The sequence below is a fragment of the Rhipicephalus microplus genome, chromosome 5, assembly GCF_043290135.1.
Source record: "Rhipicephalus microplus isolate Deutch F79 chromosome 5, USDA_Rmic, whole genome shotgun sequence".
NCBI lineage: Eukaryota > Metazoa > Arthropoda > Arachnida > Ixodida > Ixodidae > Rhipicephalus > Rhipicephalus microplus.
Window position 1 is genome coordinate 28,127,776 of NC_134704.1, and position 16,917 is coordinate 28,144,692.

General features: G+C 46.5%; 1 protein-coding gene across 2 annotated transcripts in view; it reads left to right on the forward strand.

The window, feature by feature from the left end:
- LOC142817700 (suppressor of lurcher protein 1-like) overlaps window positions 1-16,917 on the forward strand; it is a 222,409-nt gene that overhangs the window by 187,492 nt on the left and 18,000 nt on the right. For both annotated transcript variants that reach the window (XM_075895059.1, XM_075895058.1), the window contains 2 exons: window positions 1,372-1,565; window positions 3,528-3,566. In XM_075895059.1, coding sequence (XP_075751174.1) covers window positions 1,372-1,565; window positions 3,528-3,566 — 233 coding nt within the window. The remainder of the gene's footprint in view (window positions 1-1,371; window positions 1,566-3,527; window positions 3,567-16,917) is intronic.

The window sequence follows — 16,917 nt, forward strand, 5'->3', positions numbered from 1 at the left end:
GTGAGTGTTACTTATTTCTGTTGGGCAAAATTTGATTCGAAAAAGAGCTGAATCATTACATCGCGCCTCATCGTTTGAAGTCTTTATCATTACAGCAATGTGGCTGTATGAATCCTTCGTTGCAAATCTGCCGTTTTAGTATATATACACGTGACCGAATGGTGAGACAAGTATTTGATTGCATCATGACTACTTCGCACTGTTCGCGGTTGGCACGTGCCCAGTGGGAGCGCTGATGTGCATCACATATATCTGCTATGCATGGGGATGATGACAATCATTTTGCAATACCTCTTTCTGCCTGGATCGGCTCATTTGGACCTGCTCCGTAAGACACTCTTCAACTCACCCGTTTTAGTTAGATAGGAATGTCCTTATCGGCAGCACGCGACAAAAACAAAATGCTTGATTAGGGCGTTTTCAAATATGAAAAACGTGTGGGGCCCATGTCGTGTAAGTGAACCAAGCGGGGTATTCTTGCGCTTATCGGTTGGTGGTCGCCATTTCATTCCCTTGATCCCTGTTGTGAGAGACGGACCCGTGGTGATGAAATGCCCTTACGTAATATAAGAATTTTTGAGGATTACTCCGGTAAGTTTGTCGTATACAGTCATTCAGCGTCACTTATCGAGCCGTGAATCTAAGTCGACCTCCGCATTAGCACAGCAGCACGGTGCGGCGCTTCTAGTACACTGTCGTCCTTTATGAAAGGGAACACGCGAACGCGTGGCCTGCGCTCTGCAGTGGCTGCCTACAGCACCATCAACCAACAGCAAAAGAAAACACGTTCACCTTCAGCGTCATCTGTTGCCAAAAAAAATAATAACGAGTTATGACCAGCAGACAAGCGTTGCTAAATTGCACTCCCTCTCTGCTCTGGCCTGCGGTGCGTAGTTCGCTGCCAACATATCAAACGTTATGTGCTACCACGGCGCAGGCTGCAGTAATCACCCGATATCACTCGCCGCGCGGCTGGAGAGGGAACGTAATCTAGCAGCGCTTGTCTACCGGCCATGATTAGTTATCTTGCTTGGCCATAGATGACGCTGAAAGCGAACGTGCTTTGTTCGCTTGTCGGTTGATGGTGCTGTAGGCAGCCACCGAGGCCACGCGTTTGCGTGTTCCCTTTCATAAAGCACGACAGTGTACACGTGATAGCGTGAAACTTGCAGCGATACTGCCATGGCCGAACCACGCATCTCCGCTAGCAGTGCAGCTTCGCATTGAGTCTAACGGCTCTGAATTTTCTTTGTGCACAGACTAGCCAGGGCGGCCATCTTTAGGGCTAGAAATGCTACTGTCAGGCTTTCCGTTGTGGCTGTTCGCGCCGAGCGTCGCGATCTGCAAATACGTGCTCCTGCCCTGGCGCAGGTGCGAGAACGTGGACTCTGTGATCGGCTTCATCACCATCAAGGGACAGCGCGAGCGGCTGGACAACTTCTGCGGCTCGCAGCTGCCCAACCAGATCATGTCCAACGAGCACCGCATGACCGTCATCTTCCAGAGCTTCGGCAGCAGGCCGCCCAGCGTCAAGGGATTCCGGGCCATCTACCAATTCGTCACCAGTGAGTGTTGTTTCTTATGCACATAACTGCTCTTGCACTTGTATGGATATACAGTCGAGAGCAAAACTACAGATACCATGCTAATGTGTGCCAATTTATAGTTGCAGTATATGCTACTTTTAAATTGCAAAGTTGTGCTAGGTCTGGCTAGCAAACGCAACCATGAGGTGAAATCGTACTCCGTTCTTGCAGGTGACCTGCCTACCTTGTCGCTGACCGACATGTCTATAACGCGTTGAAGACCGGTAGTTAATTTGACTGTTGATGACTGGCGCTGATCGAGATCGCTGCAGCCATGCCACGGCTTCAAGAAATGTAAAAAAATGGCCCCATCATCAGCTTCTCCGCAACGTGTGGTTCCCAGTTGCTTATGAAAAACTAACGTGCACATACACGCTATTTCAAACAAGAGCGCCGAACTAGAGCCCAATTGCATCGCAGCGCCTTCTGACGGCTTCACCGCTAAGTTTCGGTGCTTGTACTGCACACGCGCATGCTTTCCTTCTCTCCGGTCTGCTCGTTCGCTCGCTTCAATTGCATACACACCTCAACGTCCCACTTCTGCAGTCGCCGTGAAAGCAATGGTATTTTTACGTAGTCGTGACGGTGCAGAAGACTCCAGCAGAACTTGGAAATACGTAACCCTTTATTTGGCTGAACTTGTGGGCGGAAAACCCGAAATCGAACTGCAAGCGGGCAATGCACGCTGTGCGTACACCGATAGCAGCGAACAGAGCGTCGGCCTTCAATAAACTAATCATCGTTGGAACGCACCGTCTTTTCGAACTTTCCCGCCTTATTGCTAGTGGTCGCGCAAGCTCTGGAATAAGCTAGGCTGTCCGCGTCCTGCACGCATTCTTAACAAAACGATCTGCTACAATCGCGGAGCTTCTCGGAACACTGGGGTGTAGTCTGCGCCGAGCATTGCTGGCAGCCTTTGTGGGTGTAAACCGAATGCACCAAAATCGAAACGAGAAACGTGCGTCGCAGTATTGTTGCGAAACTACTTCGTTTACAGAGCCCAAGCGTCGTCGTCACGACTTCACCGCTTCCATGTTGCACCCTTACCACCGGTTCCCTTCGCGCACTTCTGACAGGTGCCCCTTGCCATAGAGTTCCCTAATATACACTAGTGGGCGCTCTGGACGCTAGTGTCTAGGGGAGCTGCAACGCTCGGCACTAGTGTCTATGGGAGCTTCAACGCACGGCGCTTCAGCGAGCATAGGACTGATGAGTAGTACACACATTCGTCTCGTACTTCTGGCCTGCTTTTGGCTCCGTGTTTTCTCGTGTGGCTTGAAGCTGTTTTCTCACAAAACAAATGTTAGTAAATGCTCAGCGGTTGCGCTTCACCATGTTATTCTTTTAGACTTACCTTTATAAATCGGGTCACGAAGTTCAAAAGGTTGAATCTTTCTTTCAAAACAAAACCTAAACACAGCAACAAACGAAGCCGCAAGCACAATTCGCTGTCCACAAGTACGAGGACTAGGCAAATGCGTGTACTGCCCATCATTCCTATATGGTCGCTGAACGATCGCAGCGCCAGTGTCCCCTCTAGTTAATTTTACGAAACTCAATGCCCCTTGCAACCGCCGACGACTTTTCACGTGTATCGCGATACTCGGTAGTGGCACTTTCCGCCGGGCTCTTTTGTCTCATGACGTATACCCTAAAAGATGTTGCTAGTGCTGTGATGAGCGTGCAGTTGCCCTTTGAACTTGTTGTGTAACGGACGAGTGTCGTTCGCTCGGAGGAAGAATATCGCGAATCAAAGAAGTGCTAGCACTCACAGATGCGTGAAAGGGCACGGAAGCGACGTGAACCTTCCGGCTGCGCTGGCTGCCACCTTCACCGTAGTTGAAGGGCTCAAAAATGTTTTCGTTACTCTTTTACAAACTTGCCCTATCTTTTTTTTTAATTCCACTCAATGTGGCTTTCTTTTTTCTTTCTTTTTTACAGATTTTGGCATTCCTTCCGGTCGTCAGGATCCACAGGGTGGTAAGCTTCAGTTTTTCTGACTTCTCCGCCTGTTTTGTTATTGAGTACTGTCGTTCACATCAACCCGGGGGTTGAGCAATTAGCGAGTGATGTGCACCTTAAAGAACCCCAGGTGGTCGAAATTTCCGGAGCCCTCCACTGCGGCGTCTCTCATAATCATATGGTGGTTTTGGGACGTTAAACCCCACCAATCAATCAATTAGCGAGTGATGTGCGTGTCCCACATAGAACGCGTCCTTTAATTTGCCATGGTGTACATTCAGCCTGCATTGCTGCTCCTTCAGGTATACGCTCGATTGCGCTGGTTTGATTCCCGTCGTCATACTGTTGCTGGTATACTTTAATGTCGCTCCCGAAATTCACAAGCTCGTTAAACGCCCTGCTGTTGGCGCTATCGATTACCGTATAACTTCAGAGGCACGCCGGAATTTTTAAATGGAAACGCTATGTTGCACCTGGAAAACTTAATGCCTTTTCGAGACGGATTCACCAATGGGTAATCGTGCACTTATACCGCCATTTTCACATCGAATGGCACCGATAACAAAAAAATAGCCCATTTATCGCAGGCAAGCTGCATCAGTATGCGAGCCCGCTCCACTTCTGAAAAAGCGAAAGCACATATAGGCTGCGGCGTTGTCCGAATGTGAAATTCTGCTCGCTCAGCTCGAACATTCAATCTTAACCCGGTAGTGTTAAGGATATTTTTCGGCAAATATCCTGGCGACTGTTATGAGCGAAAAATTGATGTGGCCCGCAAATTAACATTCTAGGTATACGCAAAATAATAAAAATCTTGTGTCAGAGTGGAAATCGAAGCTAGGACTTCCTCGGGGCAAGCATGATTTCTAATACCGAACCACGTACGCCAGTGCCTACAAAATTGTTTTGAAAAAGAAAAAAAAAAGGATGCGTGAATACCACGCAGTGCGAGCAGCCTCTTTTACGCATGTATTTTATTGTGACACAAGGGTAGAATCGCAGCAGGGGTCAAAAATAAAGGAATAGCGCTGCTTATGGATGGTTTTTAAAGCCCACAACTTGAAGAGTGCTAAAGCATAATTTGTCATTGTGAGCAACAGCACCAACCAAGAGTATAGATTCGGGGGTGCGCTTGCTGCCTAACGGCCTAGCACCAGGTGCTTCGCCAGTCGACAAAATAAATAATTATGGCAGACTGGGCCCTTCGCAACTGTACTTGCAGCAGGAATGTTGCGGCCAATGTCGAGAGCATGTGTGTTCTTTTCCTCACGGCGTGGCGTCCACCGAAAAGCGAAGCTACGCTAGCGACTGAGAAGGCGATGTGAGCGGTTCCCAATTACGCAATCATGCTTTATCCTGAACGCAAACTTCAAGCGCCCTCCGAGTTTTAAGAGCGAAGCGGTTTAACAATAGTTCGTTGTTCAGTCCGTACTAAATGATTATCTTCATCCTAAATGGTTGTGTGCCACAGAAGTTGGGTAAGTCCCACTTCCGCTAAAAAAATAGGAAGGCAACAATACGTTAGCGCAACGAATCGCTGCGAAGTGACTGCGGTGAGCTGAAGAAACCGCCCTTTCCTCCGCACTAGAAACTACAAAAAACGGGAAAAGGCAATAGCGGTTGCGAGAAGGACCCGAAGTGATTGAAGGTCAACGACGTGCCCGCCTCGTGTCTGTGACTGGCTGTTCTTTAACTCGGACCTCTCTGCACTGAGACCTATAGCACAGTAACAACCTAGAAACAACCTGCGTCACCTGGCTGAGACCTAGAGCGACCCAGAAGCAACCAGTTTTAGTCTTGAGAATCGTCCAGTTTCAATATTTCAAGCCTGGCACGGCTTCATTAGTGAAAGATTGGCCATTTTTTACAGCGAAAGCTGTTGAGATCACAACTCGGGTCACGCGCCGGTGTCCGTAACCTAGTACCAAAGACAGAGTGGGGCTCGAAACCCGGGTGTGCTGGGTGTCAGCCCAGTATTCAACCACTGAACTACGCTGGTGCTTGTGACTTGTTGGCACACCTAGCACCAAACACACAGTGGGGCTCGAACCCGTATCCGCTGGTCGCCAGCGCAGTATTCTACTGCTGAGCTACGCTGTTTTTTTATTTATTTATTAGCTGTTTTTCACTTGGTACAAACAATAGTATAGGTCGTTATGAACAATAATATACACAACAGAACCGATGACAAGACAGTCGCGGAACTATTAGTGGTTACAGGGCTAAAATTCATTTAGGTTCACCAGGGGTTCAACGCAGGAGAGCCATTTCTGAACAAAGTCTTGTTGTTTGAGTATATCAATGTATCGAACAATGCTTTCGTGGAAAAGCACGCGCGCCGGATGCCTGTCAGGGTCACAGTAGTAACCGGCCATTCTAGCCCGCCATAGACAATGGAGGACAAGCAGCATTATAAGATCAAAAGGCAGTCCATCCTCTTCTTCTACTGTTAAAAACCTGATACCCAGTGAATGTAAGGGAAGTTCCTTTTTTAGAGTTCTTTGTAAAACATCACAGAAGTAGACCCCTCCCCACAAATGCAAAAGAACGTGATCTATCGTTTCCGGCTTTCGACAGATCAAACAGTTCGAACACCATGGAATATAAAATACTCTATCTTCTAAAGAGGGCTTTACTGGTAACGTGTCCATGTGTAATTAAAAAAAAAAGGCTTTTTGCACTTGGCTGAATTTGCATTTTCTTAACACGCTTAAGAACATCATTGACCTCTCCCCCATTATTGAGTAACCTATACATATGAACCAGAAAAATCAGGTCGCATTTGTCTTTATGCAATTTCTTTCGCCCGACCGAAAACAGGTATTCATTGGAAAACTGAACTGACAAGAAGCGGACACTGTCCGCAACTTCTTTAAAGAAACTTCGCATGGCTCCGGACATGCTTGCAGTGTAAACCACAAAGTTGTTGAAAACAAGACAAAAGCGAAACTGGCATATATACGATTCTCAAGAAGCGGTGTTGAGCATCTTGAAAGAAAAAAAAACGATTAACTAGTTGTCGCACGAACAGATGTAACAGTCTTGGTCCTACCTGTTTAACTCTTAGGAACAGATTCGTCCTGCTACATCTTTTCCAAGTGGACCCCCATACAATGACAGCACATATTTTATGCAGCACGCGTACTCGTGATCAACACAAAACCTGTATCACATACCATAATTTGCTCATTAATAATACGTTGCATACAGTGGCTCTGGCAAACATTGAGAGACAGTTACCATTCCACTGCACTGTCCTTTCACTCGTTTCTTTTATTTGTTCCGTCCAGTAGTCATTAGTATCTTTGTAGTGCTGGAAAGGCACGCCTAGGTATTTTACTGGAGTTTTAAACGATTGAACGTCAGCATATATATCTGGGGTTGTCCAATCTCCGTGCCAAAGCCCCAGGCATTTTCCTCTATTCACCCTACTTCCTGTAATTTCTCCAAACTTTTTGACAACGCCAAATGTCTCCTGTACACTTTCTTCTTTCGTGGTACAACACACTGCTACATCATCAGCGTATACGCAAAAAATTTTACCTCTGCGTCAAGCAGTCGGTGTCACGTTGGTGCTTGTGATTGGTTGGCAAACTTACCTTAGGCAGGCTTGATGTCGGGAAAGCAATCCCGTTAATATGACTTGAAAGCGTTCTAAAACAGCGAAAGAAAAACCAATTGTCGCTCAATGCGAATAGTGTTACGAGTGGGCCGTCCAATGCTCCAACAGATTACAAAAGCTTGTTCTTGTTTACCTATAAACTGTGGCGCATACCCACTTCAGCCAAAATTCCTCATCGTCGTGAGCTACTGCATGAACGATAGGCACAAAATTCCTTATAAGCGGAAATTTCTTATAAGCGGATTTTCAGAAGAATGACAAAAATAGCATAGCGAATGCCGGCCTACTACTCAGAAGCTTATTATTAATGCCGTAGTGGGTATCAAGCAAGTGTGCTTGCAGTAGTTACCCATTAAGTGTTTTTAAAAAGCTCTGAAAGGCCGCTCTTCTAGCTTTCGCTGTTGTTGTTGTTGTTGTTCTCCTATTGTTAGTGGCGCATACCAACTGTGGGGGATTGGCCAAGAATCGAGTGGTTTTAAAATTTACTGTTCAGATTTGGAATGATGAAGGTTTAACAGAAAGATTACCGATAGCCTAGGAAAGTGTGGTGCTTAATGTAATGCATACAAATATTTACATAAACGAATTTATTCTTAGAATAGAGCAATAATCTGATTTTATACGTATATAATTATGTGGTCATGTTAGGATAATGAAACTGGTTAATTAGTCAACCTATTAGTTTCATCAATATAGTCCCGGACGGCCGCGCATACTGTCGCATTAGAGAAACCAGAAACGGAAGCTCCGAAAGACAAAATGACAGGCAGAGATAAGTCCATACCAACACCACGTAAAGGTATTTCTAATAGAGTTTTTCGTAATGTGTTAAACCGCCTGCAGGTCAAAAATAAATGGTCTATTGTTTCCAGTTCATCACAGAATGCACACAGTGGCGAAGGTGCCTGAGCAGACCTGTGTTTGTAGAAATTTAGATTTGGTATCCGGCAACGCAGCCTTGTGATAGCTACTTCTTGTTTTCGAGTGCGGCAAAAGTCTTCGCCAGGGATATAATAAATGGCTATATTCTGTAGAGTTTGTTAGTGCTGAACCTTTAAAGACTTGCATAAGCGTACGTCTGCGGAACCGAGCAGCACTCACATAAGCGGATGATGGACAGAGCGGTAGAATTGGTTGGCTGATTGACGACTTAGCTAAGGAATCGGCTATTTCATTTAGAAACAAACCTTTATGTCCAGGCACCCAAACTAATCGTACTTTTTTCAAATGCGCAGGTACTAGTGCACGGAACGCCTTTGTTACGTGATTATCAGCACCAACAGAAAGTGCCGCACAGAGAGATGGGGAATCTGTTATTATGACAGCTGTTGTAATTGCTATATCTAACTTGCGTAAGGCGAGCACTATATACTGCCAGAAACTCAGCCACAAAAACGGGTATGAAATCTGGTAGTCGAAGCGAATAAATCCAATTTAAAATCGGGCTGAAAATACCAACCCCTGACTTTTCGTCGTGTTGCGATGCGTCTGTAGCAATAATAACGTTCGTTGTAATACGGCGCAGGTGATCTTGTAGTAAACCGTCCAAAATGTTATGGGGAAAAATTTGGCATTATTAGGGAAAATGTCGTCGAATTGAATTTTCACCGGGGCTAAATTATCACGACTCGGCATGATGTCGCATATACGTACGTTTAGAGGCTCCAGTAAATTTTGCACAAATATAATTTGTGGCGTGTGAAATCGCGGCCATCAAGCTGCAAAAAATTATTTTGGGGTGGAAATAAAGGCTGTTTCTGAATGTCGTAATGGTGATTCATGAATTCTTAAGAATGTCTGAACAGTCAGAAGGCGAAATCTACAAGAAAGCGGTGGGACCCGCTGTGACTATGCTGGCGTTTTTTTTTTTTTCAAAGAAAGCTTGTTAAGAATTGTGTTTAGAAAAAGTGTTTCACGATTTAGAGTACTTTATATTCTACTATGGGAGAGCAGAAAGCCTACGCAGATTTCGGTAGCCGCACGTTTTGTGCAAGAAATACGTCATTGGCGAAGGAGCACAAAAAACATAAAAACAACGTGGCCACAAAATGTGCACCGGTCACCTACAGATTTGTGTGCGTGGTTTTTTGTTTTATTTTGTTTTTCGAATAATAATGCTCTTTCGAGTGTGGGCTTCTCGATGATAAGCCCTTTCTGATATGGCGATCTTATCTTATATCGAGGTCGAATGTCAGTTCGCACTGCCGCGTTTCATAGTTGCCTGGATTATGCACGCGTGACCGTATTTCCTGCCCATAGGAACATAAATGATGAGCGGATTGAGATCTCGTTCCTGGCGTGGAGGAAGGAGAAGGTTGGAAGGGATCATTGTGCATTGGGAAAGAAAGTAAGAAACAGAAAGAAAGAAGTATAGGAAGAAAGAAAGAGGGAAAGAAAAGATGTAGGCCAGCTTCACTTAGCGTTATTTTCCTGATCAGCGTGTTTTTTTTTTCTCTATGCATACGAACCTTGGTCACAGCATGAGACCGAATGACTATGCTTGCTGACGCACCTTTCTCTCTCTCTCTCTTTTTTTTCGTGCTTCTAATAGTTCCGTCAATCGCAAGGCGTGGGCGAGCAACCTTCCCCGCGGATCCCGCTTCGAACGCCACTTTTCGCTGCGACGCGCAGAAACCGGATGAAACGAAATTCGAAGTGTGAGTTCCGCTTCCTGGGTGCTCGTGCTCGCTTCAGATATTTCTCCGCGAAGCTTTATCCGAAGTCCACTTCAACGAAGAGACGGTGGAGCTGCAGTGTATCCTATTCGTGTCGCCGGCTGACTTGATTCGCGCGTGTTTGGGGATAGGCCCTTCGGAAGACGGGATCTCTTAAGGAAGTAAGTAAGGGCCGTTTAATCTCACGTCGACCCGTTCTGCCCAGCTTTCCATTTCCTCGCTGTTTCTTTCTTCTTTTTTTCCCTCTTCTTCGCGCTGCTGCGTCCCGTTTATTCAATTTGGCAGAGTGACCCGGAAGCCGAGCAGAAAGAACGTCAATCACGGACGTTTCGCGCGATTACCATAGCGAAAGCAGGGCGCAAACACGGGAGACAAAAGGAAATGTCGTCGCGTTGCTCGTCAGCCCAGTTGGCAATAAAGTAACGCGAGAAGAGAACCGGGACGAGAACGAAATGAAGGGGATATAATTCGTGACAGGCGGGGAGGGAAAAAAGGGGTGGTTAGGGTTAAGGAACAGGGTGCGCTGGTAAGGAGACGAGGCGTGGGGGGCCACTATGGCTACGCACGAGCGTAGAGAGGCCGCGGCGGAGAATGTATGGCGCCGTAGCCAGAAGTGGCAGCTTGGCAACTTTTTTTCTCGCGAAGCGAGAGAAAAAGACGTATCCCACCCGAACCCATCTCGGACCCCGAAGCGTGGTGTCGTGTTTGTGTTGCGGCGGCGGCTTTGTTCTTGGCCCGTCGTTTCCCATCTCGGCTTGTTGCTCCACGACGCGTCGTAGTCGTCGTCGTCGTATATACGACACGAAATGCTGGCACGTCGCGAGTGTTGTGGTATCTCTCGGGCGCACAGCGGCGCCTTTCTCTGTTCGAGTGTTGTTTCTTTCCGCGGCGAAGAAGAGGCGATGCTCGACTGGGATGCACGCAGAATGGAATAGACGAGAGAGAGAAAAAAATAAACCAAATAAATGGCTTCCTCCGGGTATGGCGTTTTTAGCTGCGGCCTCCCAGACAACGCCCGTTTATTCGAGCAGCGAATGACTCTCCGGAGCAATAATTGCTGGGGCCCACAACTGCGCTTCTGCAGCGTTTCGAGAAACGGTAAATATGGCTGCGGAGCGAGGGACGATAAAAATAAAATTGGAGATGAAAGCGCCCAACTGGCGGGAGAAGCGCGAAGAATAGGCAAAAACAAAAGTGAACGAGGCTGCGATAACTGGCCACAGGCCTTGCGACGAGCCTTAGGGTCGCTTGCATCTCTTCACTTGTGAGGCTGATAGTGCGAGACGCCTGAAATGCAGACCCACTTAGCTATCACACGTTTCCCCGAGCACCGTAAGAACGACGCTTTAGGCGATGTTCTTTTCCAAATTGCTTCGACTGGTTATCACTTTTCATTTAACGCTTCTCCTGATTGTTGTATGTGCGGAATTTCTTCTTTATTCAAAGTGCCTGTTGGGTACATCAGTCGCATTTGTGTATAGGGTTTATGCTGAATGTCAAAACGTGCTGGCCGTGCGCTTCCTAATCTATTGACGATCCTTGCGACTGCGCGCCGCGCTCTCCGTATACCAGCCAAACAATGACTGCGAAGAGTGGTGCGACTCGACGGTTCACTCTAAGGATCTCGACCCTTCACTAAAGTTTGTCTCTGCAGATACTTACGTGCGCCCTTTTTAGGCTGCTTGGTTTCGTTTTGTTCTTCTTTTTTCGCCTTCTTTTAGTCTTAGCTTTGCTCTTGCGCAAAACTTTTGGGAGCTCCCAAAAGCTGTTTACCCCTATTGTCAACGAGTAGCTTGCCTTACTATGCCGAAAAAAAAAAATGACAGCCTCTGGGCACGCGATCGCCCTAAAAGGACCCTTATAAGTGTTCGCGACAAGTCCTCGTCCTTCGTCGTCGCCTTCCATCGCCACCGTCTCGCTCTTCGTCTTCCTCGCTTCAGCCCCATGCATCTGCTTCCTCTTGAACGCGTACCGACGGCTTAGAAAGCCAGGCTCACTTTCGGGACGAGAACTCCTCGCCAGCTCTTCCTTGAAAAGGGAGAAGCACCCCTCGAGAGGCCAGAGATTTAGCGCCGCCTGGTGCCAGAGGCAACGAGCTGCCGCCGAGCGCCAAGTTTGTTCCTCGGCTGCGACGTGGAGCCCTCCAGTCCAGAAAAAAAAAAGAAAAGAAACTCTCCACGGCACGGCTGCCGTTCACGCCAGGGTGGCCGAGAAGAACTCTTTGCATGCATCTCCTCTTTTTACGCCCTCTCTCTCTCGCTCTTTTTCTCTTTACGTGCTAGCTCTTTCGTTTCTAGTAATGCGGCGTGAGTGACGGATGAAACGTCCACTGCTAACGATAAAGAGCGTATGTATATGGCTGTCTAGAAGGCCGAACCGGTGGTGCAGCGTAAGGAAATATACATTCCCTCCCTGTTTATTGGAGAGTGAGCCCTCGCCAATCTCTCAGCTGATTATTGACGACGCCTGCAAATGAAGACGGAAGAACGTGCCAGCATGCGTTGCGCTGGAACCTGTCGGTTTGAACGCGGTGATGTCGCAGGAGACGTGGTTTATTTTATTTTCCATCTCGAGCGCATAATACGCACGCTGAACTACAATTCGGCTACTGCGCCGTAGTGAGCTTGAGAAATTGTCTCACTGGAAAGCTAATTTTAAAAACAAGCAAAGATGTTCTGTATTTCAATTCAAAGTTTGTTGAAGGGTAGACAAACGGTGAAAAAAAGGAAGCGTAGTTATTTAGGCATTCTATAGTATGCTTCCCTACACGTTAATCAAGTTACATAAACGTTACATAAATATTACATAAGTGCTTCTTCGATACAGCCGTCACGTCGGGTTGACGTCAATTGTGGTTAGTTGTCATGCGCTGAAGTTTGTTTAGGTAGCAGTGTCCAGGGCCAGCGTCCTCGCGAGCATCAGCACTTCATGTCAGCTTCTGGTGTTGCTAATACGCATGTTTCAGTTGGCATCGTTGCGCAAGTGCAAACTGGTTATATAAACATCTGCAACTCTTCAGCATGTCTGTGCGTGCAACATTTGTACTGTAGAGAGGAAGCCTCCGAACACTGAAATGGGCCAAACTCTCAAGTGCTTTCTAGTGGGTCTACCCTAAAAAAGGACGCCGCTCGTGCTGAGAGTCCGTGCTTGCCCGGTGTTGTCGCCATTTTATATGCTCGCTGTGTGCCAGCTAATAAATGCCCTAAGAGTACATATACTTAGCGTCACTTCATGACCTATCACTCAATAAGAAAATTGCAACACGGTCACCTTCCCTCCGCATGCTTCGCACAACGTCGATTCCCAGGCACGTGGGATCTGCGAAATTCCCATTTATAAGTTGTAACTTGGCGTTTTCGCACACGTACGAAAGCAGTTCCTTTTATAAAAACCTCGAACTCCAAGCGGTGCCTGCGTCAACGTTACAGAGCATATTCCAGTTCACTTTGGTCTGTATGAAACGCTGATCGCGCGGAGACATCACTTTTCACATCGGTAGCGAACGCATGCCACACAACACTACTTCGCGTATATGGTCGTACATGTGCAGAAACTACGCCTCTGTAGCTTTCCCTTCGTCGCCAAGAAAAGTTGTCTGCTATTATAGCTCGTAGATTCGCCTGAAATTCGTTTTTTTTTTCTCAGCTCCGTGTGGCCTACAGCCGCTTCGTCACAAGACGCAGTTCAGCAAACGTTCCGTCCCACTGCATTGACCCAATTAGGCTCACCAATTCAATTCAGCCCACGAGGTTCACAATCGGCCGTTTTTGTATTCGAAGCAAATGCAAAAGTACCCTAATGAACAACAGCACAAGTTATACACGCTGCAGTAAAATTACTGTCAGTCTCTCCCCCACCTTTTTTTTTCTTTTCCCTCTCTTCCCTCTTTCTCGTCTTTTTTATCCCCTTCCCTAATCCCCCAGTGTAGGGTAGCCAACCGGATGTCTTTCTGGTTAACCTCCCTGCCTTCTCCCTTTTGTTGCTTCCTCCTCCTCCTTATTCGAAGTTTCGAGCATGAAGGCTACACTAGTGCATGCACTTTCCATCATTCACGTGGTGGCTGAACAACCGTAGCTCCACAGTTGCCTCTAGTAATCATTTTAGTACGCCCTATGGCCGTCGTCCTATGGTCATCGTCGAGTGTTGACAATGCCGGTAAGAATTAAAAGGCGCCATTTTTGTGGTCTCAAGTGTGATTTCTCGTAAACGCGCACTCGTGTCGCCCACTCCGAAGCGGTGACGTACTACAATGAAAGCTACATTCGCAGCGCGTGGTGCTGTTTGTAACCGTATTCTTCGGCTACGCGTATCTCTCGAAATCGCTGAACTGTTCTCACATTTGCACTCTTTCTGCACACTATAATAAAGCTATCTCGCAATCGTACTGAAAGCTCATATTCTCCTTTCGCTCGCATGTTCCCAGTCATTAGTATTTCCAATGTGGTTGTGGCGTTACGAGGTTGTCTTGTAAAGTGATACGGTAAGCAAAAAAAAGAAAGAATTAAACTATACGTGTCCACCATGGTTTTTAATGTCAGAAACTTTCGTCATCCTTTGGCACTACACACATTTTACGACATGGTCATGATTTCATTACTTCTATGTTTTTACCCGCCTTAGCGAGAAGAATTTTAAGGCCCTTATACAGCAGCTAATCACAATCATTGTCCACATCTCTAGTCATATGAACTGGCGCTCAGTGGCCGTCAATTGGCCCTTGCGCCTAAAAAAACACAAAATATTAAAAGCAAAAAAAATAGTTTCCCTGTTCCCTCATACTTCTCTCTTTCCCCCCTGTTTCCTCATTTTCTTCTTTTTTGCTTTGTGGCATTATTTTCCTTATATGAAGCGCTCACGGAAGTCGTATTACGTAGCGTTTCGCGGCTGGTATATAGTGTTAGTTTGCGCAGTGAATTCTCATTTAGTAAAAAGCGCGCCCGACAATTCCAATAATGCGAACTCTCACTTTAGGAACTTTCGTATTACGCTTATCTTTCACGAGTCCCAACTCATGGACGGCTTGTTTGCGTCCTTCTCGGAGCTGCGTCCAATTACCTAAGTGAACAAAGAAAAAAAGATTCGCTGTAAACACTCGGCTCAACGGGGGGGGGGGGGGGGGCTCTCTAGAGTCTTCAAATATACGCTGCAGACAAAGTGAAGCGAAAAGTGAAAGGGTGCCCCGAATGCGCACCGGGCCCGCGAGATTTGTTTGCCTATAGCGTTATCGAATCGTAAACAACCAACCTGCGCAAGCCAATGAGCGGCGAGTAGCAGACAATGACAACACACACAAAAAAAACTTTCTTCACACTCTATGATGTGGGAATCGGCGCAGCCGTACACAGATGTCTGAAAAAAAAAGAACATAAACAAGCAGGTCGACGTCGAGACGGCGCATGAGAGTCCGAGCAAGGTGGTGCAGCCTACAGGGCAGGGATAGGCAGGCCCTGGGGAGAAACCGGCGCTCTAGGGAGTAAAATAATGCGGCGCATAAAGAGACAACCAAAGGATGGTTGCGAATATATTGATCAAGCCGGCGGGGCACACTGCGACGGACAGAGTTCGAGAATGGGGGCAAGCCCGGCAAAAGGATCGCCTTTGTTCCAAGCTCACGCTACAACTCTGGTTATCGAGACAGCGCTTCTAGGTTTTTTTCCGTGCTCGACCAACGCGTAGAGATCAACGGCATGAAAACGCAGTCAGTTTTTTTTTTAGGCTCTGTTCTTGTTACCGCCAGCACAGACACGAACAAAGATAGAACGAGCAAAACAAAACAAAATAAACTGTACGGTGCACTCATTGCCTCTATAGCTATAAACTATCAAGAAGCTGAATTTCTTTGGTTTTGTTTGGAAGCATTTGACGCAGCTGGTTTCGACAGAACAAAATCAAGGAAATGAAAAACTTTATCGCTATATTCAGTAAGCCTGCCAGCGCTTTTTTTTTCATATATTTAGAGTCTTTCGCTTCCCCTTTCTTGCTTTTCGACTCCGTTCCTTTCTCTTTTTTTTCTTCTTTTTTTTGTTCGTAGGCGATCTGCTCAGTTCTACCATCTTATACTGTCAAACACAGTGTCGAACCGCTTGCCGAAAAGTTGTAGCAAAACGCGTCGGATCCGAAACAAAATGGTGACGTTTCATTTCGCCAATCTTCGTGAACTGTTCGCACGGTCGTCGAACAATTAACGACGCGGAACATTCCAGAATTGGGCGTTGAAAAAAAAAGAGTAATAAGGGAGGATACCGCAGTAGTCTGTGAGGATTCGCAGCACTGTAAAAAAAGAGAAAGCAGTTCAGTGAAAGAGAGCAACTGCGCAGTGCTGGTGAAACGCGCTCAAAGTTCTCTGCAAACTCTACTCATCCAGAACTGCAACAGAGTCGTGTTTCCTGTTCAGTTTTTTTTATATTTCTTATTTGGCATGCATTGGAGAAGCGTCGCAGAGACCTATTCAGTCATTTCCAAACAATTTCAAGCAAAACGAAAAAAGAAAAAGAGAGAGAGGGGGGGGGGGCGTCCGCTCGGAAGCGAACGCTTCTTTAGTTGAACGGTCGCGTAGAATCAAGGAGACTTCTTTAGATGTGCGCCAGTGAAGCTTAATACGATGCAGTGCGCCCGAGTTTAACTCCCGTAATCTCCGAATTCAGTTACGTACACTTAGGACGAAACATCAATGAGCTGTTTAAGCCTACTTATATATTTTGTACAATATGACTCTAGCATATCGGCGCTTAAATGAACGCCTAAATGTGATAGATGTTGGATTTTATTTGGCGCATCAGTTCGTACTTGGTTTGCTGAAATATAGGCAAGTTCAAAGACCGTGGCAGCTTATAAAAAGGTTGCTTTAGAAAAGTAAGTGCGTCAAGCGATCCGTGCTCGGATATGCATTCTGAGGCACCAAACTAATCACTTTATTAATTAAAAAAGAAGGATGGAAAGGATATTGGATAAGTCAACCTTAATTGAATTAGAGACAACCCCATAGAATGAATCAGCGAAAAAAGAACAAGAACATGGCAATATAAGTTACTATATTGCTTTTATGAACCGTGTTAGTTTAATGACTCCAATG